At 42.1% G+C, this 24,994-nt stretch overlaps 1 protein-coding gene across 5 annotated transcripts in view; it reads right to left on the reverse strand.

Annotated features, from left to right (window-relative positions):
- Positions 1-24,994, reverse strand: part of LOC138763515 (eIF-2-alpha kinase GCN2-like) — a 119,449-nt gene that overhangs the window by 52,654 nt on the left and 41,801 nt on the right. For 3 of the 5 annotated variants that reach the window (XM_069937805.1, XM_069937806.1, XM_069937807.1), the window contains exons 2-9: positions 21,618-21,725; positions 20,861-21,161; positions 18,846-18,952; positions 10,596-10,658; positions 9,489-9,614; positions 5,542-5,643; positions 4,691-4,742; positions 3,397-3,485 (exon numbers count right to left, since the gene is read on the reverse strand). In XM_069937805.1, coding sequence (XP_069793906.1) covers positions 3,397-3,485; positions 4,691-4,742; positions 5,542-5,643; positions 9,489-9,614; positions 10,596-10,658; positions 18,846-18,952; positions 20,861-21,161; positions 21,618-21,725 — 948 coding nt within the window. Of the gene's footprint in view, positions 1-3,396; positions 3,486-4,690; positions 4,743-5,541; positions 5,644-9,488; positions 9,615-10,595; positions 10,659-18,845; positions 18,953-20,860; positions 21,162-21,617; positions 21,726-24,994 lie in introns of those variants that run through there. The other 2 variants (XM_069937809.1, XM_069937808.1) reach the window with 2 other exon arrangements.

Raw genomic sequence — 24,994 nt, forward strand, 5'->3', positions numbered from 1 at the left:
CGCCTCTGAAAATGAGAATATCTTGGAAATGTGTGTCTGATCTGGGCCAACCGTTCACCAACACTTCTCCCAGTCACAAAAAAAAACAGAAAACCTACTGTAGATGCTGGAAATTCTAAATAAAATAACAAAATGCTGGAAATACTCAGCAGGTCAGGCAGCATCTGAATTGATTATTTATTGTGCCATATATCAAGATATTTGACAAATTTTGTGCATTATTAAATTTTGAGTATGAGCACATGACAATAAAAGAATCTTGATACAGTGAAAAACTTTGTTTTTGGTTGCTAATCATCCCATTAAGTACAACAGATAATGCAAAAAAAAATGTTTTAAATGTATAAAATAAGAGAAATAATGTTTCAGGTGGAGATCACTTCATCGGAGCCAACTGCTTTTAAACATCTGCACTGAGCATATTTCAGCTGTGAAAAAAATTGATTTTAATGAACAAAAACTAAAGGTTAAGGTGGTTATTTTTGAGCATGACCTGGATGATGGACATTCAAACGAGAATTCCAGTAAAATGCTTAGGTCAGATCTCTTGAATAACCGTCAATGAAGACCTCCAAGAGGTCTTGGTTGCAAAAGGTCAGACCCTTGACATGGTGGTCTGGTATGTTGCGGATGCCCACTTTCTTCACTGACATCTTCAGCACACAATGGTCCTGAGTTTATCCCACCAGACACAAAGTGACAGGCTACCATTCCGACTTTGCAGAACATTTCTAGTTTAGGATGCAAGCATGACCCTGAATCTAAAACACTGACTGACCATTTCTCTCTATGGATACTGCCTAACTTGTTCAGTCCTTCCAGTGTCTCTTTGTTTGTTCGTATCTTTATCATATACTCATACCTTCACTAGCCTCCAGCTTCTTTGTCATTTTCATCTCTCAGCCCAATGATTTCATCTGTCCTCTCTATTCCTCACATCCACTTTCTCTGCATTTTTTGACTCTACTTTTTCCTGGTTCTGATCAGGAACTGCAATGATTCTCACTCCACAGATGTGGCCATATCTTCTGAACACTCAGCAGTTTGCATTTTAGTCCAGATCCTCCAGCATCTTCAGTATTTTGCTTTTAGTCTATGTACCTTAAATATTTTAAAAGAAATATTGAATAATAGATAAATATTGATCAGGATATTCAGAATGGTGCTACAGGATCTATTACATCTAGTGAAGTGAACTTTCAGTTATTGTTGATCCTTGACCCAAATGTGCCACAATCCATTGAGCTAAAGGCCATAAGCCAATGTGGAGTTCTACGCTCGAGTATTGGTCTGATTTTTGTGCTCAAACTTCTGAAGCAAGACTTGGACTCTGGAATTTTTATTCAGATTTAACCTAGTAAATGCACAGAATGGGCTTGAAGTCTAGGTCACCTTGGCAGGTTTGGTTAATCTCACTCCCAAATTTATGGTTAGTGAAATACACTAATGGCTGAAGATAGAAAGATAACACAAGACTCTTGGAGGCTTACAGCATGTAAGCAGGTCTTTCTGCCAGACATGTCCATGCTGACCAAGCTGTCTACCTCAGCTAGTCCCATTTGCTGAGCTTGGACCATATCCCTTAGAAATTTACTATCCATGTACCTATTTAAATGTATTTCAAACATTATACATCACTCCACCCCAGTGTCTGAAAGAGGTAGTTGAAAAAATTATGAACACGTTAGTAATGATAGTTCAAGAATTGCTTGAGTTGGGAATGTTTCCAGAGAAATGGAAAATTAGAAATGTCACTCCACTCTTTAAAAAGGGAGAGAAACAGTCAGTCTGTACGCCAACTGTGAATGGTTGGAAAATATTCTGAAGTCCATTATTAAGGATGAAGTTGTGGGATACTTGAAAGCCCAAGATAAAATAGGCTATAATTAACATGGTCTCCTTCGAGGGAGATTTTGCCTGACAAATGTGTTGGAGCTGCTGTCCTGAGCAGGGCAGTCAAAGGATGTGGTGTAATTGGATTTAAAGGCAGCCTTTGACAAAGTGTCAAAAATGAGGCTGGTCAACAAAATAGGAGCCCATGGTATTATGGGAAAGGTGATAGAAGATTGGCTGACTGGCAGAGAGTGGAAATAAAGGGGGCTTTTCCTGCCAGTGAATAATGGTGTTCTGCAGGGTCACTGTCAGCGTCTGCTACTTTTCATGCTGTTCACCAATGATTTGGATAATGGAATTGAGAGGAGGATTGTGTTGAGGAAGCAGAGACTCTTAGATAGGTTGGAAAAATGAGCAAAGTGGCAGGTGAAATATAGCGCAGGGAAGTGTATGGTCCTGCACTATGAAAAAAGAAATAAAGGCATAGACTATTTTCTAAATGGGTTGAGATTTCTGAAAGTGGAGATCCAAAGGGATCCTCAAAAGGTTAACTTGCAGGTTGAGTTGGGAGTAAGTAAGGGACACATGTTGAGAGGACTCGAATGTAAAGGCAAAGCTGTAATGCTGAGACTATATGACATTGGTCAGGCCACATCAAAAGTATTGTGAGCAGTTTTGAGGCCATACATAAGGAAGAATGTGCTGGTGTTGGAGAGGAGGATCCAGAGGAGAATGATCTCCAGGATGATAGGATTAACATATGAGGAACATATGATGGCTCTGAGCCTCTATTCATTGAAGTTTAGATGAGGGGAATCTCACTGAAACATCCTGATTTTGAAAGGATTAGGTAGAGTGGATGTGGAGAAGGTTTCCAGTTGCGGGAGAGTCTGGGACCAGAGAACAGAGCTTCAGAATAAAAGGACAGTCCTTTAGAAGAGCAGAGGGTGGTGAGTCTATGTAAACTGGATGCCATAAAAGGCTGTGGAGGCCAAGTCATTGGGTATACTTAAAGCAGAGATTGACAGGTTCTTGATATAGTAAAGGTTGTCAAAGGTTATACAGAAAAATCAGGAAAATGGGGATGAAAGGAAAAATACATCAGCAGAAGAAACTTGATGGGTTGAATGGCATAATTCTGCTCCTGTTTTATTGTCCTGTGGGTGGTAGGGTATTCCAATTGCATATGAGGTGGCATTCTTCTCATTTCCATTTATTCTCAATCTGGCAGTGGAGTAGGCTGCAGATCTTTGAGGATGGAGCCTTACAGCAGCGACTCTTTGCATGCAGCTCTGATGGGATTATCAAATATACCAAATTATCTAATATTTTGTTCCAGATTCCAGCATCTGTGCTCTTCTATCATCATTTACTCTCTGCAGGGTGAACTGGGTTAAACCTCCCATCCCCACTACACAATCAGAGTCCCCTCACAGAGTTCACAAGGTCAAAAAATTGATGAAGTGATCATGACACAGATTACAACTGCAGCTCCCCCTGAGAAATTTACAGAGGAACACCCGTGAAACAATGGGGTAAAGTAAGCATGTGGGAAGTACATACCAAATTGTATATTGCCTTGTTCTGCATTGTTCTAACTTCTGGAGCCAGGTAGCCATGTGTTCCAATATTTGCTGTAAGCTTCTCAGAGCCTGATAAAGAAAGCGTCATTATTGAGGATTTCAATTGGATAGGAAAGGCCTGGTTAAAAGACACAAAAAAAATGGAATGATACTTCAGGGAGAGACCACTGGGGAAGGGGAGGGGATTGCAAATATAAAAGAACAGGAGTAGGTAAAGAAACAGAGAAATCTGATGTAGATGGGAGTTATCTAAAATTAGAAATAGTGCTGTTTGGATTAAAACTGTCCAGGAGAAATATGACATATTGTTCCTCGAGATTCCATTTAGCTTCACCTTGACAATTTGTTTGGGAAACTGGTTCACCAAACACTTATACTTTGCTTGTGGATCTAAGCTTGAACTTTAAACTCCCAGTAGCCAACTGATCAATTTCCCCCAACCATTCCTACACAGATATGTCTGTCCTCAGTCTCAGGGTAAGTCCAAACGTAAACCTGAGAAACACATCATATTCCTCCTCGACATCTTTCAACCCAAAAGCACGAATAACAATTTTTCTAATTTTAGGTAACACCCACCCCTTCCATCAGGTTCCTCTGTTTCCATCTCTCCTTTACCTACTCTTTTGTTCACTTTTTGCACTGACTTCCCCCACTTCCTAGTGGTCTCTACCTCTTCTTGTTTCTTCATCTCTCACAACCTTCTGTCAAATATCCCATCACCTCTTGGCCCTTCCCCAGCTCGTTTCCCCCTTCATATATGTAATATCAGCCTCTTTTCACTTTAAAGGGCCCTGACCCAAAACACTGACTATTTCTACACATGGATACTGCCTGTCCCACTGAGTCTCTCTAACAGCTCATTGTTTGCTCAAGATTCCAGCATCTGCAGTTCGTGTTTCTCTATTTTCCACAAACTCTTATCAATTTGTTTTGTGTATGTTCTAAAATGCTTTAAGCATAAATAAACATAAAATGATCATTTAAAATGTCACCTTTTGAATTGTATATGAAAAATATATTTTAATCAAGAAATATACTTTCTCTAGAGTCAAATATATGACAAAAATGGTAACTGAATTTGGAAAATTCCCATTAATAGGTAAGTAATTTTTCTCCTTTAAAAATGGGATTCATCAAAGTTAAGCATCAAAGAATTCAGAATGAAATCAATGATTATATTTTTCCAAGTTTTTTTTTTGTCCATGCAGTAGTTTTCAGTTTCTGGAGTTGGGTGATTATTACAAATTACAAATGCACAGCTGCTGATTTACCTGTGCACTGCTCTGTTGATGCATCCATTTCATTCTTGTGTGCTCTGCAGTCCTTAAATATAAAATACAAGGCATTATAATCAAGGTTTTTTTTTTCCATTGCTCACTGAACATAATCTTCATTCAATTTTACCAGCGGATCTCCAGACCATTGCTTATAGATTGATCAGCTCACTTGGGAATGGTTTTCTTAATTAAGCTGTAGATCATACAAGTTTGTTGTGTCTTGTGGATAAGCTGTGATTTAATGGACTGAAAATAGTGTGGAGTGTAGTGTGATACCTCAATAACAACACAGTACAGGTGCAGTATTGATTGACCCGATTCCTATCAGTGATACAAGTCAGCAGTTACATTGCTCAATTGTACCACTGTAATAAAGGAGTTCAGTACTCTATTGATTTTTGGACTGCAACTTCTCTTGAAACACTCAAAAAAGGCTGAATGCTGGACAACCATTCATTAACACCAGGAGGTGAATGTTAGGACAAAATGAGTCTGTAAGACCTGCAGTAATGATTCAACTGGGCAATGGCTACACAACCATTGTGCTGCATTAACACGTTGAGAAAGGCAAGTGATGCCAAACATTGTGCCACAGTCAGTTTTATACATTGTACCCTTGTAAAGCTACTTCATCATTTTTCTTGGGGCAATAAACAACAAAGAATCATGAAAGTGTCCAAAAAAGATGTTTCAATCAGTGTAGAGGTGGATTAGATCAGGAAAGTTATGCTACAATGCAACCTACATGGTTCCCAATGAGACTATGCTCATGTTACCACAACTGCCTGCTCTTGGTGTGCCTAAGCGCTTAAAGGAACAATCCCCATGGCAGCTAGACACATTACCTGAGAAGTGCAGAATCGAGACAAACCAAAATCTCCAATTTTAACACTTCCATCTTGGTCAATAAATATATTTCCAGGCTTCAGGTCTCGATGTATGACACCCTTTAAAAAGAACGTATTATTTCTGTTCAATATATTTCCATATATGTGTATTTCATCAGTAGATTCTCACTTAATTGTAACTCTACCAGAATATTAAAATGTGAGCTAACACTAGGTACTTAATTTCACCTGTATATTTATTGTGACTGAACGTACATTTATGTAGCATTTTTCATATCCTCAGAATGTTCCAAAATATGAGTTTTTTTGATGGCAAAAATAGTAGATGCTTTGCATGTAGCAAGATCTAACCAATGAGGTGATGGCTTATTTAATCACTATTATTGATGATAATTCCAGGAGAAATATGTTCTTTCAGAGATGGCATAGAATCTGTAACATTATTATCTGAGGGTTGATGAGACCTATGTTTTGAGTCCTGTGCTGAAGTGAGCATTTTCAACAGTGCTGAGCAGTTCAATACTGCATTGGAGCGTCAATATCGATAAGATGTAGTGAGGCTTTAACTCTTGGCCTCCTGTCTCAGAAGCAGTAGTGCCACTATTGAGCAATGAAGGACATGATGAGTTGGAATTTACTTTTCATGTGGTAGCACAAAGCAGTGTATTGGACTACATGAAAAGTGAGGCAGAGTCCAAAATGAGAGAGATGATAGTTATTGACATATACATAAGTACAATGTACAGATGCACAGAAATTCTTACTTGCTGCAGCCAGTTACTCAAGATACACTAACTAAAATAGTGTAAATTAGATTACCACAATATGTCAAGACAGAAAAAGATCATAAAAATGAAAAGATAGATTCAAAATAAAAATATATATTCAATTGTAATTAGTGCAAGAAAATTTAAAAAAATATATTTTCACTGGTGAAGACAGACAGCATGAAACCAGACCAGGAAGGTTAATATCACTCATCCCATTCTGCACAACATTTTACAATTATTTTGTCAATGATTCCAAGATTTTATTCACTTCCCTCCCCAGATATCAATCATCTGTGTTGATATGACATACACGTATGTATGTATGTATGTGAAGAACTTCCTTAATTTGTTATACTTTCCCCACCATGAAAACAAGACCTTCTTGTCATTCATTCATGTTCCACTATGTATTTTTTCCAGATTTACCTTAAATTTCTTGCATAGCTTCCTCAAAAAGGTGCTTATTTAGAATTTTAGAAATATACATTTAGAAGCATCAAATTTCTTTCTTGCTGAGATATTTGCATAGCCAACAAATTACTGGAGGACACAAGAAGAATGCAAGAAAAAATAGAGGGTTTTGTGAGTGAGGTAGGGAAGGTTTAAATTGTGGAGTAGGTTAATATGGGTTGGCACAACCTTGGGCCAAAGGGCCTGTACTGTGCTATAATGTTGTACGTTATATTTTCTATGACACAAAATATCCTGAGTTATCAGAAACAGAGCAACATCACTTCCACTTATTAAACAACTTCTTGCACCACCCTATTTCTGGACAGATTGGATGCAGGACTGGTACCAAAAGCTAATGGTCAGAGGTAATGCTCTCGATACCATGCAACATTTGGCTGAGTCAAGCACTAAGGACCTCCAGCAAATCTGACTAATTTACCCATTTCACCCAAGATAACAATTCATTTTAACAGCCGGCATTCAAGCTCTATGCAGAGGTTTTTCAGACCAGTCAATCCAACTAATTCTCTTGGGTCATTAGCTGAGGCTTGGGCCTATTGGACATGCACAACCTCCCCAGTCTTTACAAAAGTCCACAGCAGAATCCAACCAACCAATTTTGAACTGACCAGCTGCAAGTATAATTTGCACTAGATAAGTGCCAGAAACAATTATCTTTACAAGACTGGTAAAAGGACTTGATGTTCCCATCTGCACCCAGAATTTTAAAGGAAGCAGGTGAAGAAATTGAACATTTTAACTTTAATCTTCCAAACATTTCACAAAGCTGTAATTTTTGCTTGTGTTTATAAAACTGCAGAGCAAAAGCTGGAGGTAAGTAAATTGTATAGGAATACCCTGCTTTACAAAACTAGAGTGTACCGACGGAACCTTTCGTAAACTGAAATGGCGTAAAGCAAAGAAGCAAATTCCACTTATTTCTATGGGGAAAATTTTTAACTGTTCCCACACCCAAAAAATAACTGACAAAATCATACCAAATAACACATAAAATCTAAAATAACATAAAACATATCGTAAAACCAGGAATGATATGACAAGTACCCAGCCTATATAAAGTAGAAATAATGTATGTATACTTACCAGAATCGGGAAAAGAGAACTTTGACAGCCCTACCGGATGCCCTGTGACCACTCCAGCTGGCCGCCCTGTGACCGCTCCAGCTGCCCGCCCTGTGACAGCCCCACCAGCCACCCACTGACCGCCCTGTCTGCTGCCCTGTGACCGCCGCATCAACCGCCCTGTGACTGCACCGCCGGCCTCCCTGTGACTGCCCCGCCAGCCATCCTATGACAGCCCTGCTTGTTTCCTTGTGACAGCCCTGCCGGCTGCCCTATGATAGCCCTGCTAGTCAACCTGTGACAGCCCCACCAGTCACTTTTTTGTCAAAGCGAAAATCCTTTCATAAAAGCGAATACAGGTTTCTTCATAAAAGCGAATTTGCATAAGGCGAGTATTTGTAAAGCAGTGTATACCTATTGTTACGAGCCCAAAGGACCTCAAAACCCAACAGCAACAAACATTCACCAAGACAAGTGGCTTTCAAAACAAGTTATTTTTAATCAACTTCAAACATGAAAATAGAATCAAACATTAACTTAACTCTATATTTGACTAACCCAAATTAACCCCCTTTTAATTCTAAGCGCACGTGTATGCAATGTGTGTGTAAAGTGTAAATTCAAGAAAAGTTCTTTGGTTCACAGTTTAATCTCACTTCTCTTTCTTCCAAGTTCTCTGGTTGCAGGCAATCACCATACTGTGTACAGAATTTAACATGTATAAAGTTCACCAGGCTTTGGAAGGTGCATGAAAGGTAAATGTTTACCACTCAGGAAGGTTCTTGTTGAGTTTGCAGAGAGAGATATTTGTTGCTCCAGGATTTTCACAACTGAGGTACCACCACTAGTCTCGCTGATGAAACTTGCCCCATCAGGATCTTCTAGATGGTAACCGCTTTCTTCAAGCTATCACAGAGTTCCATTCCTTCCTCTATTTCAAGAGAAACATCAGACAGGTAGCACTTCCAGTCTGGAAGATAGAACTTCCAGTTCTGGAACTTGCTTTCATAAGTTTCAAACAGTTTTCCCTGGATTGTACTTTTCAGTTACTTGTCAGTGTCCCACACACTGACTGACTGACTGAGCTGTTAACTCAACTCTCTCTCTTTTCCAACTCCAAAGAGAGCATGTGACTCATGTCTTGCAAAATCCCCACCTTCTCCAGCAAAACAACAGTTCTTTCTTCTTCTCAAGTTGTTATCTTAGTTAAACAATCCAGAATTGACCTTTCTGTGAACACTTTGCAGAAAGGGTACTGATAGTCAGCATGATTCCAACAAGACTCAAGCATTTTATGTTCAATTAACACCTACTTGTGAAAGGTGCTTACATTCTCCAGAGATCCTGCAATGTGAATTCTTCAGTCTTTCAAATAAGATCTGTTTTAAAATGTGTGAATGTATGTGACCTACTCTAAATCTTATAAATTCTCCCCAAATATTAATATTGGTACACTATATACATGTTTCTCTGGCATGTAATATTGGGAAGCTATTAGAATGTATAATCAAACACAGAAAGACCAGACAGTGAGAATTCTGAGCTGATTTGGGAAGATTGTGATGGCCATGCTTTAAGAAGTTAATTGAATACTTGAGGAAGTAATAATGTTTACACAGAAACAACGTGCAAAACTACCTTACTGTGGATGTATCTTAAACCTTGAAGCATCTCCTTGATTATTTTCAAGCAACTTTTATAGTTGATGCATGTGTGGCAGAGATTTTCAATCCACTTCTCAAGTGTCATCTTGCAAAAATCCATCTGAATTGATAAAAGATGGAGAGAGAAAAAAAAAATCAAATTTTCACCAACTTTCAGATATGGAATGACATTTCACCAATTCCATTCATGTGTAAAATGGCAAGGCTGAAATTAACCTGCTGAAATTGGGGAAAGAATTAGAAGAAGGAAATCTTCATCAAATACCAAGTTTCGTATTTTGAATCCCTTCACAAAACTTACATTTGTGTGGAAAACCCAGTAAAACAGAAATAAAGTAGTGCAGTGGTGAAGTTGGTAGAGCCTGCTGTCTCACAGCTCCAGTAATCTGGCTGCAAACCAGACCTTGGCTGTTGACTGCGTGGAGTTGGAGTTTGCGCATCTCTGAATATTACTCCAGATATAGGTGGTGGGAGGAGAAATGGGTGGAGTTGATGGGCATGTGAGAGACAATAGGTTACAGGGGAAATGAAACAGATGAAATTTCACTGAGCACCGGGATGTTCAATAAGCCAAATCACCTCCATTCCTGCAGTAAATGAAAGCAAAAAAAAAACCTGCAGATGCTGAAAATATGAAATAAAAACAGAAATGCAGGTCAGGCAGCATCTAAAATGTAAACATTGATTGTAGTATGTACCAAGATACAGTGAAAAGTTTTGTTTTATAGCCTATCCAGGTAAGTCAACTGCTATATTGTACAACAGGTAGTGCAAGAATAACTGTAAACCGTGTTTAAATCAAACAAAAGAACAGAATGTACATAAAACAAATGTGCCAGGTACAGTTTTAAACAGAAAAAGTAGTTAAATTGTGCAAGGCATCATCTTATAACAATGAAGATCCATTCAAGAGTCTGGTAACAGGAGGAAAGAGAAACAAAGTAAACATTTCGGGTCCAAAGTTGAAGGTCCTCAGCCTGAAACAATAACACTTTTTCTCTTTCCACAGATGCCACCTGACCAGCTCAGGTATTCCAAAATTTTTTATTACAGGTGATAATGCTTTTTTACTGCTCCTTACCTTAATGAAGAGGAACTGGAGCTTCTTCACATTTTCTTCTTCGTTAGATTTCTTCACAGAGTTCTAAGAGTAAGACAGAGACTAACAACCTGGGCAGAAAAATATCCCCTACATTATTTTTCATGGAAATGTCTGGCATACAGTCATATATTGACTTCTTATTGTTAAATGGAAATCCTTATTAAGAAAAATGAAGATTTTGGATGTTCTTTGAAAATAATGGCGGAGCTGCCAGAGGAGCTGCAACGGCAGCGCTGCCACTGGTGTGGACCTGGGAGAACAGGGAGCAGGCATACAGCATTGCTCCACAGGGTCCTACTGCCTGGTCACGATAATGAAGGCTCCACACTGGCTTTAAACAGTCTACTTTTTGAACATCCTGTGCCCAAGATGGTGGCATGTGTGCTGGGCAGTGCAGACCATGGAGAGTTGCAGACTCTGGGGAGCAGCGAACTGCAGCGGGGCACCAGAAATAGGGGAACTCAAAACCCCTCTCACCCCCAGTTGAGAAGGATAAACCTGGGAGACAAAGCCACAGGGAAGGTGCCCATGGCAGGGGACCAACAAGAGAATCCCACAGGCTGTGGTCTCTGCTGGTGAATTGTGGTCAAAGGGTTGCTGGAGATCAGCTCATGGTAACTAGGTATCAGATTCAAGTGGGTGCTGAGGGCAAGAAGGGTTCCCAAGGAGCCTTGGACACTGAAAGCTTGCTGATCGTACCAGTGGTTTGGAATCTGGAGCTCAGGATGCCAATAGATTGAACAGGTGTCTGTGAGGCTCCAGAAGCTGTGCGAGCACTGGAGGTGAGTCCAAGACACTCAGTGTCTTTAAAGGGACACTCATTTGCTTCTTTATCTCATTATTGGGGGTGGCAAGCATTGCTAATGCTGAATCTGTATGCCTTTATAGCAGACAAAAGCTGGCGTTTATCATACAAATTACATTTTTATGTATAATTACATTGGTTATAAGATTCGTCATCTGATAATATTTTCCTGAACTTATGCTGAAGGTAATTCTGGCACCATTAAAAGAAGGGTGCAAAACAAGCCTGTAAAATATCCTTGCCTGGAATTTCACCTCAGCTCGGCAGTGATACTCTCCCATTGCATTCAGTTCAATGAAAAGCCTTTTCGAGCAAGGAAAATGTCCAACTGTAACAGCAGAGGTTCTCCACCCTTATGCCTACAGACTTACCTTTCTGAATGCGCCGTGGCTGGCTCAAAGGTGCCAAATCCAACCCTTCCCGGGGAAGGATAATCAGCAGAGCGCTGCGCTCCGCTGCCTGGCTTGAATGTACAGCCGCTGCAAGCAGCTAGTTAGGGACGGGCTGATGATGCCATCATCCCACGACCCATCTCCCACTCACCCTCTCCCTCCATGACTCTCTCAAGGCAGGGGCAGTGGGTAGGTGCCATCAGGGCAGCGGGGGCCATCAGGAGGTGGCCAGTGCGGGCTGTGACAGCCTCACTGGTCTGCTTCAGCCTTCGGGGCCGCTTTCTGCGACTCAAAATGTGGTAAAGCAATGCCCATCTTCCCAACCTATAATCCCCCACGCAGCTGGAACTGTTCTGGGAAACACAGCAGTTCCAGCTGCATGGGGGATTATGGGTAGCGAAAACGGCCATTACTCTGCCACGCATTTATGACGGATGGCGCTATGGCCCTGCCTCCATCGGATCCGGAGGCACCACTCGACATGAATGCCAGCCCCCCCACATCTCCATTGGGCACACAAAACTCAAAACGGTCAACCAGTTTATCTATCTCGGCTGCACCATTTCATCGGATGCAAGGATCGACAACGAGATAGACAACAGACTCACCAAGGCAAATAGTGCCTTTGGAAGACTACACAAAAGAGTCTGGAAAAACAACCAACTGAAAAACCTCACAAAGATTAGCGTATACAGAGCCGTTGTCATACCCACACTCCTGTTCGGCTCCGAATCATGGGTCCTCTACCGGCATCACCTACGGCTCCTAGAACGCTTCCACCAGCGTTGTCTCCGCTCCATCCTCAACATTCATTGGAGAGACTTCATCACCAACATCGAAGTACTCGAGATGGCAGAGGCCGACAGCATCGAATCCATGCTGCTGAAGATCCAACTGCGCTGGGTAGGTCACGTCTCCAGAATGGAGGATCATCGCCTTCCCAAGATCGTGTTATATGGCGAGCTCTCCACTGGCCACCAAGACAGAGGTGCACCAAAGAAGTGGTACAAGGACTGCCTAAAGAAATCTCTTGGTGCCTGCCACATTGACCACCGCCAGTGGGCTGATATTGCCTCCAACCGTGCATCTTGGCGCCTCACAGTTTGGCGGGCAGCAACCTCCTTTGAAGAAGACCGCAGAGCCCACCTCACTGACAAAAGACAAAGGAGGAAAAACCCAACACCCAACCCCAACCAACCAATTTTCCCTTGCAACCGCTGCAATCGTGTCTGCCTGTCCCGCATCGGACTTGTCAGTCACCAACGAGCCTGCAGCAGATGTGGACATACCCCTCCATAAATCTTTGTCCGCGAAGCCAAGCCAAAGATGAAAGGTAAGTTTTCCCTCCGCACTTGTAGCCGACTTCCAGGCAGAGGCCTGGCATGAAATGGCCTAATATCAATGAACAGTGCAGTGATGTGAGTACATGAAGTATTTAATACCAACAACAGGTGATGAATCTGCAAATAATTATATCCCACTTAAGTGTACATTTAACTGAATAAGGCTGAATTTCCTATTTCTTATGCAAATCTACAGATATGACTAAATGCTGGCAGCTAAACTGGACTGCCTTGAATGTTGGCTAACTTTGCAGTTTTGACAACAAATATGTAACTGTTATCATAGACACCATTTTTTGAGTTTTAGGTATGTTTATAGGGGCTGGAAAATAGGTGCTAACAACCCATGTTTTGCAGACATTGTGTTCATGAACAGCAGACTTCTCACAAGCCCTTTTTATACAGCCTCTTCAAGACGGAAATATTGTGCCTTTATTGCACCACGCCATTCTGTGTAAAACATACAAATACAGAAAGGGGGAAGGGAGGTCACTGCAGTCCCATCTTTAAGCCAGCAGCGCAGATAGTCTCAGTGGCAAGTAACATTATGATGATGTTGTTTGGTTCAGTGTAAAAAAAAGCAAAACTCACTGCGTAAAAAGGGCGACAGATTCACTTCAGTTCAGATGAATTCGTCTTCCTGTTTGTACATCAGATCTGGCAATGGCCAAAATATTTATTCACCAACTTCATAATATATGGGTCTAATGCTAACTTGTTCTATGTTTTACCAAGAAATATTATCCTTCCATTCAATTCAAATGTCCTGCTTATTTCCTATTCCAAGTTATTTGGCCAAATGTACAGTTGTAATGGCTCCTAGAAAGTTTCCATCAGCGCTGTCTCCGCTCCATCCTCAACATTCATTTGAATGACTTCATCACCAACATCAAAGTACTCGAGCTGGCAGAGTCCACAAGCATCGAATCCACGCTGCTGAAGACCCAACTGCGCTGGGTGAGTCACGTCTCCAGAATGGAGGACCATCGCCTTCCCAAGATCGTGTTCTATGGCCAGCTCTCCACTGGCCACCGAGACAGAGGTGCACCAAAGAAGAGGTACAAGGACTGCTTAAAGAAATCTCTTGGTGCCTGCCACATTGACCACTGCCAGTGGGCTGATATCGCCTCCAACCGTGCATCTTGGCGCCTCACAGTTCGGCGGGCAGCAACCTCCTTTGAAGAAGACCGCAGAGCCCATCTCACTGACAAAAGACAAAGGAGGAAAAACCCAACACCCAACCACAACCAACCAATTTTCCCTTTCAACCGCTGCAACCGTGTCTGCCTGTCCCGCATCGGACTTGTCAGTCACCAACAAGCCTGCAGCAGACGTGAACAAACCCCTCCATAAATCTTCGTCCGCGAAGCCAAGCCAAAGAAAAAGAAAGAAAATGAAGGATCAGCAATTTTTAAGATCTTGTGTATTTCCTTGATGGCAATTTATTGCAGGAAGGGCGGCAATTAACTGCGCAGCAGTTAACAAAATGCTGATACAGCACCAGTGACCCGGGTTCAGATACCGCAATGTCCTTGAGAAGTTTGCATATTCTCCCCATGTCTTCCTCTGGATCATCCAGTTTCCTACCACCTTCCAAAAATATACAGGGGTTGTAGGTGAATTGGATGACACAGGCTTGTGAGCCAGAATGGCCTGTTACTGTGCTTTATGTCTAAATTTAAACATTTTAAATTTGCATTTAAATTTTAAAAATATTTAAAAGATCCACATAATGGTGCAATGGGATTAACTGGCTACATGCATTCCCATCCAATTTTATTTTTTCACGACATTACACCATTTGATATCTGCCAGCAGCTCTCTGGCACCTTATCAGTTACCATTTTTCATGCCAAAATCTGAAATCCTAAGTGCCAAAAGAAAACCTGCCTAATTGACTGAACAACTCCATCCAGGGTTGATACTGTTGTCATACAAATTCCCTGAGAATTCACTTTTGGAGAGGAATCATAAACGCAATTTTTCTCTCTGTTCCCTGCAAACAACACAATAGGCCCTTTCAAACTGCCATGTAAAATGGGGTGAACCAGGCAATTTGCCCGGTTTACGACCAAGTTACATGTAATTTGAAAGGGTCCAACTGGGTCAACCTGGTCAAAACCCAACCAGGTCCCTGACCTACCTCAGAGGTCGTTAGGGAACCCAGTAAAACTTAACCAGGCTTCCTGCTCCAGGAAATGGCCGACTTGGTTACTCTAGTGATGTTGTGTGCTGCTGTCACAGGGAAACCCCTGGCTGAGGTGCCGCTGCCGCGGGGAGTGGGGTAGAGAGGTCGCTGCCGCGGGGAGTGGGGTAGAGAGGTCGCTGCCGCGGTGGGGGCGGGGAGAGAGGTCGCTGCTACGGGGGGGGGTGGGGGGGAAGAGGTCACTTCCGCGAGTTGGGGAGAGTGGGAGGCTGCGACCTACCACTCCGGTTCGAGGTGACGGCTCAATGCAGGAGTATGGGAGCAATGGCTGTCTTCTTTACCCTAATTCCCCAAGCTGCTGGAACCATTCTGGTGCTGGCACAGCAGTTCCAGCGGCATGAGGGATTATGGGGAAGGAAGATGGCCACTGCCAAAGCAGCACATTGCGGCAGTAACAACCACCACCACACCCCCCCAACCCCGTCCACCATTCGCGGCAGCGGGACATTGCTGTGGGGGGTGGGGTCTGAATGCTGATAGTTCCCACGAGTGCATGATGTGTCACTTACAGGGTCATTTTGGGACGGGATCCCTCTTAATTTGCCAGGTTGGTAATTTAATGGGTCGATTCCCCCTACGAATTGAAAGGTGCTTCCAGCACCTTTGCCCTAGTAATCACAGCCAGGTCCCAGAAGGGCTACCCAGTTGCTACAGTTTGAAAGAGGCTAATGTCTCTGTTGTTTATGTAACCAGTAACCAGCTTAACACAAGACTGGGAAAACACTAACAAAGAAGGAAATTTGCTCCATCCATGAGATAGCTGTTAAAGAGTTATTCAATTAACTATTGCTCTACAAGTTTTTCCAATTCAAATATTTAGCCAAATCCATTTTGAAATTTGCTTTGAATCTGCTTCCTTTTAAATAAAGACTGGATGAAGGCATACCAGATATTTGAATCACGATGCGAGTGGGTACCAAGGGCACTGAAGGTTTCCTGCTGGAGATTCTGGGCTGCTAATGGTTTGGATGGACTCTGTGTGGCAGCGACACCACTGGGGTGAATCCATGGGCACTTGGGGCTCTCTTTTGCTTCTCTTTCTCGGACAGCAAGAGGTGCTTCAGACAATTTTTGCTGATGGCAAATCTGTCTGACTTATTGCAGACAAAAGCCAATCTTAGAGTCATCAGCAAACTTGCTGATCCAATTTCCCACATTATCATCCAGATCATTGATATAGACAACAATAGTCCCAGCATTGATCCGTGAGAGACACCACTAATCACAGCCTCCAGTCTGAGAAGCAATCATCCATTACCACTCTCTGTCTTCTTCCATTCAACCAATTACAAATCCATGGATGCCTAGTGTCTGAACCTTCTGAACTAGCCTCCCGTGTGGGACCTTGTCAAGGGCCTTACTAAAGTCCACGTAAACAACATCCACAGCCTTTCTTTCATCTACATTTTTGGTAACCTCCTCGAAAAAACTCTGTAAGATTTGTTAAACATTACCTACCACACACAAAGCCATGCTGACACTCCTTAATCAATCCTTGCCTATCCAAATACTTGTATATCCGATCTCGCAGAACACCCTTCAATAATTTACCTACTACTGATATCAGGCTCACTGGCCTGTAATTTCCTGGTTTACTTTTGGAATCTTTTTTAAACATCTGAAGAACATGAGCTACCCTCCAATCCTGTGGCACCTCACCTGTGGATAAGGATGTTTTAAATATTTCTTCTAGGGCCCCTGCAATTTTTACACCCATGTCCTTTAAAGTCCGAAGGAAGATCATGTCAGGCCGGGGGATTTATCTACCTTTATTCACTGTAAGACAGCAAACACCTTCACCTCTTTAATTTCGATATGTTCCCTGCCACTGTTGTTTGTTTCCCTTCCTTCCTTACACACTATGCCAGTTTCTTGAGTAAATACTGATGAAAACTGTTTAAGATCTCCCCATCTCATGAAGCTCCCACATAGACATCAACTCTCATCTTCAAAGGGATCAATTTTGTCCCTTACTATCCTTTTATTCTTAACATAGAAACGCTTCAGATTTACTTTCACATTATCTGCCAAAGCAACCTCATATCTTCTTTTTAACTTCCTGATTTCTTTCTTAAGAATTTTCTTACATTTTCTTTACTCTTCTGGTACTCATTTCTCCTTGTTGCCTGTACCTGCCATACACCTCTCTCTACTTCTTAACCAGATCACCAATATCCCTTGAAAACCAAGGTTCCCTATACCTGTTAACTTTTCCTTTAATCCTGTCCGGAACATACAAACTGTGCTCTCTCAAAATGTTGCCACACATCCTTGGCAGAAAACAACATCCCAATCCACTCCTCCTAGATCCTTTCTCATTTCCACAAAATTGGCCTTTCTCCAATTTAGAATCTCAACTTGTGGACCAGACCTACCTTTATCCATAATTAACTTGAAATTAATGACATTATGGTCATTGGATCCAAAATGTTCACCTACACATACTTCTGTCACCTGACCTGCCCGGTTCGCTAATTGGAGATCAAGTAGTGCATCTTCTCTCATATATATTGATTTAGAAAACTTTCCTGAACATATTTGACAAACTCCCAGCCATCCAGTCCTTTTACCATACAAAAATCCCAGACAAATCTCTGCCTATCTCAACTTTCTGTTTCTTACATGAGTCTGCTCTCTCTCTACAGATTTGCTCCTCCAATTCTCTCTGACTATTGGGTGGTCTATAATACAACCCTATCAGTGTGGTTATACCTTTCCAATTCCTCAACTCCACCTATATGGCCCCTCAACAGTATCCAAAATGGTACACTTGTTTTTCAGGGGCCCACAGGGGTACTCTGCACTGCCTGCCTTGTTCCCTTTCCCTCTCCTTATCGCTACCCATAATAATATCCCTATAACTCCTATCAACCACCCCTCTGCCTCCTGAATGTTCCAGTTTATCCAACTCCAGCTGCAATTCCTTAACTTGGTTTTTCAGGAGCTACAGCTGGATGTACCTCTCACAGATGAAGTCATCAGGGACTTCCCTGACAATCCACATCCTGCAAGAGGAGCATTCCCCTGCTTTGGCTGCTATGTCCAACTCTATAACTCACTCTCTCATTAACACATTCACTCTCTAACTATCTCCTTCTATCGCTATTTCTCTCTATCTGATGCTACTTATTAATTTACTATGACTCTCTGCCTTAATGAGGCAGGGAGATAGGCCAAATATCAGATCTACCATGAGAATGAAAGGCAGAGCAGCTTTGAGGGTTGTGTTCATCTTGCATTTTTTCCTTAAGATGCTAAGCTTCTCCATCCTCTCCTAATATTCTCCCTATAGGCACTGCCTAATCACTCACAACTAGGACACAATGCAACAGCTGAGGCCTAGGTCATGTTTTCTCACTCGACGGACAAAGCATTTACAGATGAAACCATTCAAATTACTATACAAAAAGGGGTTAAATATTGTGTGCAGCTCATCATTATTGATGGGCTACTGTCGGATCAAATGCAACTTACTGCAGTTACCTGAACTCCACAAGAATACTTGGGCATTGGGCTTCCCGTCTCTGATCTCCTGGCAACATCCACAGGAGCTCCACGTTGCGCAACTGGAGACACTGCTGGTTGGTTCTCTGTCACAGAATTAGAACTCTGATCAGTACACAAAAAAAAACTCAAGAGTTTGGAACAGTCAAGGACAAATTAAAAACACAAGAACAGTCATCACCACATTTTAGCCTACTGATGTGTCATTAAACATATTTTAAATGGCAAGTGTTTTGAAAAGCAAACAATAAACCTGTCTATCATCAAAGGATGGGATAACAAGAGTAAACAGCTTCTATTAGCACCACCATCATGAGATACCCTCTTTCCTGGCTGTTATTTTTCTAATTCAATTGAATATGAAAAGTATTAGTTACTACAAAAAATATTGGCCTCAGTTATCAAAAGACACCCATTTCCACATTTTAGGCAAAAAAAATCAGTTTTAATCACGCTGTGTTGCTCAAGTAGAGTTCTATGTAGTGCACAATGTTAAGTACTTAAAGCTTTGCGTACTGGAACTCATCCTTCTAATTTTTGAGGCCAATTTTTACAGTGGTAAATTTTTGTTCTGTTATGAAAGCTGTTTTTACAATGTTAGTCAAACCTCCATCAGCTGCATTTATTGGGGTTTGTGGGTTACAGCCTCACTCAGAGACATGGACTCAAATGGTCTCAGCTTGACACACCAATGCAGTACTGAGGGGGTGCCGCACTGCTGGAGATCACATCTTTCAGGTGGGGCGGTGAACTGATGGTCTGTAGTAAAGGGGATAGAAAATATCCAGAGAACATCAATGAAATTATCCCTAGTGTTCCAGCCAGAACTGAAATTGTTCCTTATTGGACCTAGATTTGCAAAACTTAGCTGCTACATTATAATAGTGACAAGACTTTAGAAATGTGTTCATGGCCATTCAAAGATTGTAAAAGGTGCTGCATAAATGCAGGTTCTTTAACATAAAGTCCATAATTAGACTGGGGAAAGATTTTGTCCTGTGCTAATCATTTCTAAATCGCATTTAGAGTCAAAGAACTGAAACCCTTCAAACTATCAAGATCACATATCCCAACAACTATATACACTGATTTAATTTTAGGAACCCCATGTAGCCAGCAAATTCTCTTACACTTTACCACTCATGTACACACAAAGAAAAACTGACAGTGACCAAGTAACTTAACATCTCAAGTGTCTTTGAGATTTGGGAGAAAACCAGAGCACATGGAGGAAACCCATAGTCACAGGGGCAACACACAAAATCCAGCCAAGGTCAGGAATGAACCCATGACATTGGAGCTGTGGGGCACTAGCCCTAATAGCTGCACCACCGTGCTGCCCTTGCATACTTTAACTCGCAAAAGGCCAAAGGCATTGTGTTTCCTACAAATTGAATCATTCTATCATTTGCATGCAGTTAGCAAAATAAATTGGAGCTTAAGCTGGCAGCTCAAAGTGTCTGAAAGTTACCATGATGCTGGTTTATGACACCAGTACTGAGAGGTTCTGAATCACATTCAGTTTAGGGCACTCTCTGAATTCTGCTAGTGAGTGCAGCTCACCAATTATGGGGGATGGGGAAAAAAGTCAGCTATGTGTTAGCATCTGACTGCTTTATTTTAAACTTAAAAGAGCATCCCCATCCACATTTATTTGATCCGAGGGTATCCCCAAACTGGACAGTAGACAAATTTAATCTCAGTCTAGTGTCTGTCTGAATGTGGGCAACAATGACAACCAATGAGCAAGGTCCTACAAACATCAATGACAATAGCAACAAGATAATCTGTTGTTCAGTGATGCAGGTTGAGAGAAAAATATTGGCCCAAGTAATCAGTGTGAGCTCCCTCAATTTTCTCCACAGAGCGATGGAATCTCTTACTCCTGCCCAAGGGGTCTGAAGGGATCTTGGCTGAATGTCTCTTCTAAATGGTGAAAAAAACTCCAAACATTACAATTTTGTAATAAATACAACTGCAGTGAGAACACAGACCCTGACTTCCATCTGAATTACTATCTGTCCATTCCAGGGAGACTTCACATGGTGGAGGTGCCAATGCAAGGATGGGATCATCAGAATTGTCACAAGTTGCCTCAGTGTGTTCGCTCTGCTCAGCATTCTCTGGGAGATCCAGTTCCTCAATCCAGGCATCATGATAGAGCACTACATTCCTGTGGTTTAGCTTTGAGAGAATCTTCACCTCAGTCAGAAAGGCACTTTCTGCGCACCTCCTACTGTGTGGCAGGTGGATGCATTTCAGGGCGTACACCTTTTCCTCAAGTCTGTGGAATGCCTAAGAGAAAGGAAACAAATTTCTGGTGATTATGTACAGAATAACTAATGGCAGGGAACCAGTTGAAACCAATGCTCAAACGCAAGCGATCACATCATAGCAAAAGATTCTCCACTATGAACCAGAGTGTAGTGGCTTTAAATTATTCCATGTGTGAATGTGAGAAGAATGAAATGTTACCCATCATGTTGACAATGTAACATCATAGTTTGATTCAATTTGTTGCTAATTTTTGTCCTGATGGCTAAAGAAAGAACTCTTTCCATTTGCCATTTAGATTAAAGCTACATCATATGTAATTTGTGTATGTTAAAACCAATAAAAAGATTGAAAAAGATTAAACATACAGTATGTCCTCCTCTTCATGACAACACCTGCTGCCGGTTAAAAAAAAAGTTTCAGCAGAAATTATAATAATCCCAAAGCTGTATTTTCAAATCATATGAACTCACCAACCTTGTATACAACACCGAATCCACCTTGGCCGATCCATTCAATATTTGTGTAGCCCTTCCTCTGAAGGATGTCTCTTACTTTGTCCAAGACATTCTCCCTTTGCCACATCTATAAGAGATGTTCCAAATGATAAAATCTATACAAATTACTGAATATTAAGCATCTTCGGTTAGCACAATGATAAATGCAACACTGTGGCATCCTATCAGAAAGGATAAACATTAATTTGTTCAAAAACATTGAAGATGACAGGAAATAAATTCAGTGACCAATGACCAAACTGTACTAGTTACAAGCAGAGAAATGCAGTAGTATCCCTTCTTCTTCTTCTTTGGTCTGGCTTCGCGGACGAAGATTTATGGAGAGGTAATGTCCACGTCAGCTGCAGGCTCGTTTGTGGCTGACAAGTCCGATGCGGGACAGGCAGACATGGTTGCAGCAGTTGCAAGGGAAAATTGGTTGGTTGGGGTTGGGTTTTTCTTCCTTTGTCTTTTGACAGTGAGGTGGGCTCTGCGGTCTTCTTCAAAGGAGGTTGCTGCCCGCCGAACTGTGAGGCGCCAAGATGCAAGGTTTGAGGCGATATCAGTCCACTGGCGATGGTCAGTGTGGCAGACACCAAAAGCTTTCTTTAGGCAGTCCTTGTACCTCTTCTTTGGTGCACCTCTGTCTCGGTGACCAGTGGAGAGCTCCCATGATCTTGGGAAGGCGATGGTCCTCCATTCTGGAGACTTGACCTACCCAGCGCAGTTTTATCTTCACCAGCGTGGATTCGATGCTGTCGGCCTCTGCCATCTCGAGTACTTCGATGTTGGTGATGAAGTCGCTCCAATGAATGTTGAGGATGGAGCGGAGACAACGCTGGTGGAAGCGTTCTAGGAGCCGTAGGTGATGCCAGTAAAGGACCCATGATTCGGAGCCAAACAGGAGTGTGGGTATGACAACGGCACTGTATACGCTAATCTTTGTGAGGTTTTTCAGTTGGTTGTTTTTCCAGACTCTTTTGTGTAGTCTTCCAAAGTCGCTATTTGCCTTGGCGAGTCTGTTGTCTATCTCGTTGTCAATCCTTGCATCCGATGAAATGGTGCAGCCGGGATAGGTAAACTGGTTGACCGTTTTGAGTTTAGTGTGCCCAATGGAGATGTGAGGGGGCTGGTAGTCATGGTGGGGAGCTGGCTGATGGAGGACCTCAGTTTTCTTCAGGCTGACTTCCAGGCCAAACATTTTGGCAGTTTCCGCAAAACAGGACATCATGCGCTGAAGAGCTGGCTCTGAATGGGCAACTAAAGCGGCATCGTCTGCAAAGAGTAGTTCACGGACAAGTTGCTCTTGTGTCTTGGTGTGAACTTGCAGGCTCCTCAGATTGAAGAGACTGCCATCCGTGCGGTACCGGGATGTAAACAGCGTCTTCATTGTTGACAGCCCTTAAGGCTAGAGCTGGATGAGGTCCTCATCCGGGAAGAGACATATAAGGCAATTGAACAACTGAAAAGTGGCAAAGCAGCAGGTATGGATGGAATCCCCCCCAGAGGTTTGGAAGGCTGGCGGCAAAACTCTGCATGCCAAACTGCATGAGTTTTTCAAGCTCTGCTGGGACCAAGGAAAGCTGCCTCAGGACCTTTGTGATGCCATCATCATCACCCTGTACAAAAACAAAGGCGAGAAATCAGACTGCTCAAACTACAGGGGAATCACGCTGCTGGCAAAATCTTCGCTAGGATTCTCCTAAATAGAATAATACCTAGTGTCGCCGAAAATGTTCTCCCAGGATCACAGTGCGGCTTTCGCGCAAACAGAGGAACTACTGACATGGTCTTTGCCCTCAGACAGCTCCAAGAAAAATGCAGAGAACAAAACAAAGGACTCTACATCACCTTTGTTGACCTCACCAAAGCCTTCGACACCGTGAATAGGAAAGGGCTTTGGCAAATACTAGAGCGCCTCGGATGCCCCCCAAAGTTCCTCAACATGGTTATCCAACTGCACGAAAACCAACAAGGTCAGGTCAGATACAGCAATGTGCTCTCTGAACCCTTCTCCATTAACAATGGTGTGAAGCAAGGCTGTGTTCTCGCACCAATCCTCTTTTCAATCTTCTTCAGCATGAAGCTGAACCAAGCCATGAAAGACCTCAACAACGAAGACGCTGTTTACTTCCGGTACTGCACGGATGGCAGTCTCTTCAATCTGAGGCGCCTGCAAGCTCACACCAAGACACAAGAGCAACTTGTCCGTGAACTACTCTTTGCAGTATCCCTTAAGCACTGGCTATATAATATATGCAGTATTAAAAACAATTCTTATGTTAATGTAACATTCAGCACATTAGTTTTAATGTCTACTAGCTATTATACCATAAAACATATTTTTAATTACACATTAGATTGAAAACTGTATTGAACAGATATAGCTCTGAAGGCAATTAGGCAAGGGAAAATATTCAATTGATGAATGTCACAAAGGAGTGTTGTCATGAATCGACCACACCAGTTACCTTCCATGGAGACTAGATGCAGTCAAAAGGTGAAACTTTGACTGTTCATTAACCTTTTCTAGATGGATAAGGTGATAAATCAATGCAACTTCAATTTACTTGGCAACCACCCATATGCATATTTAAACCATTGTCATTCTGACCTTGTTACTTCCATCTTCAATGTTTATCTCTTCAAATCCTTTGCTGCCCCTTCCCAGCTCTGACCTGTGGCAGGTCAGATCGATACTCGATCCAGGATTGGGGGTGAGGTCCCAATCAGCAGGACACGAGACTTTGCTTGAGCCAATTCCCTTTATTTGACACACAGGCCTGTGAGAGGTCCGTCATCTTGTTAGAGGATCAAGGAGCTCCCCGATCATATCAATGCATGGTCTTAAATTCTCCAATGCAATCTGACATCAAGCAGATATGTCCCCCTCCTCCAAAACATTTTTACAGTTTTGATTCCCCCAATTCCTATAAATCACCGAATTCCAAGTCTGTTGGAAGTTATCAACCAGGATCAGCAACATACATTCCAGAGCCTGTCATTGTCCTTGGTCAGGGCTAATGGAATTTCAGTGTGGCTGTTGCTGCCAGGCAACACACATCCTAGGCCCCTTGGTTATTTGCAACTGTCTTTGGTTATTTGCAACTATCCCGCGTAGGCATTAGCCAAGTTGTAATTACGTATTAATATTTTGGATAATTAATTAATGTATTTGATATATTGATTAACACCAATCTAAACTAGAAAGACCCTTCCATCTTTTCCCCCTTCAGGAAACTGCATCCTGGCACTTACCCACAAACTTTCCACTCTGCTGTTGTGTGAGACTTAAATGTTCCTCTTCAGGATTTAACTGCTTGCTTCAGCTCTGAATCATCAACAGCAAGAATCCCA

This window comes from Narcine bancroftii, chromosome 5, assembly GCF_036971445.1.
Source record: "Narcine bancroftii isolate sNarBan1 chromosome 5, sNarBan1.hap1, whole genome shotgun sequence".
NCBI lineage: Eukaryota > Metazoa > Chordata > Chondrichthyes > Torpediniformes > Narcinidae > Narcine > Narcine bancroftii.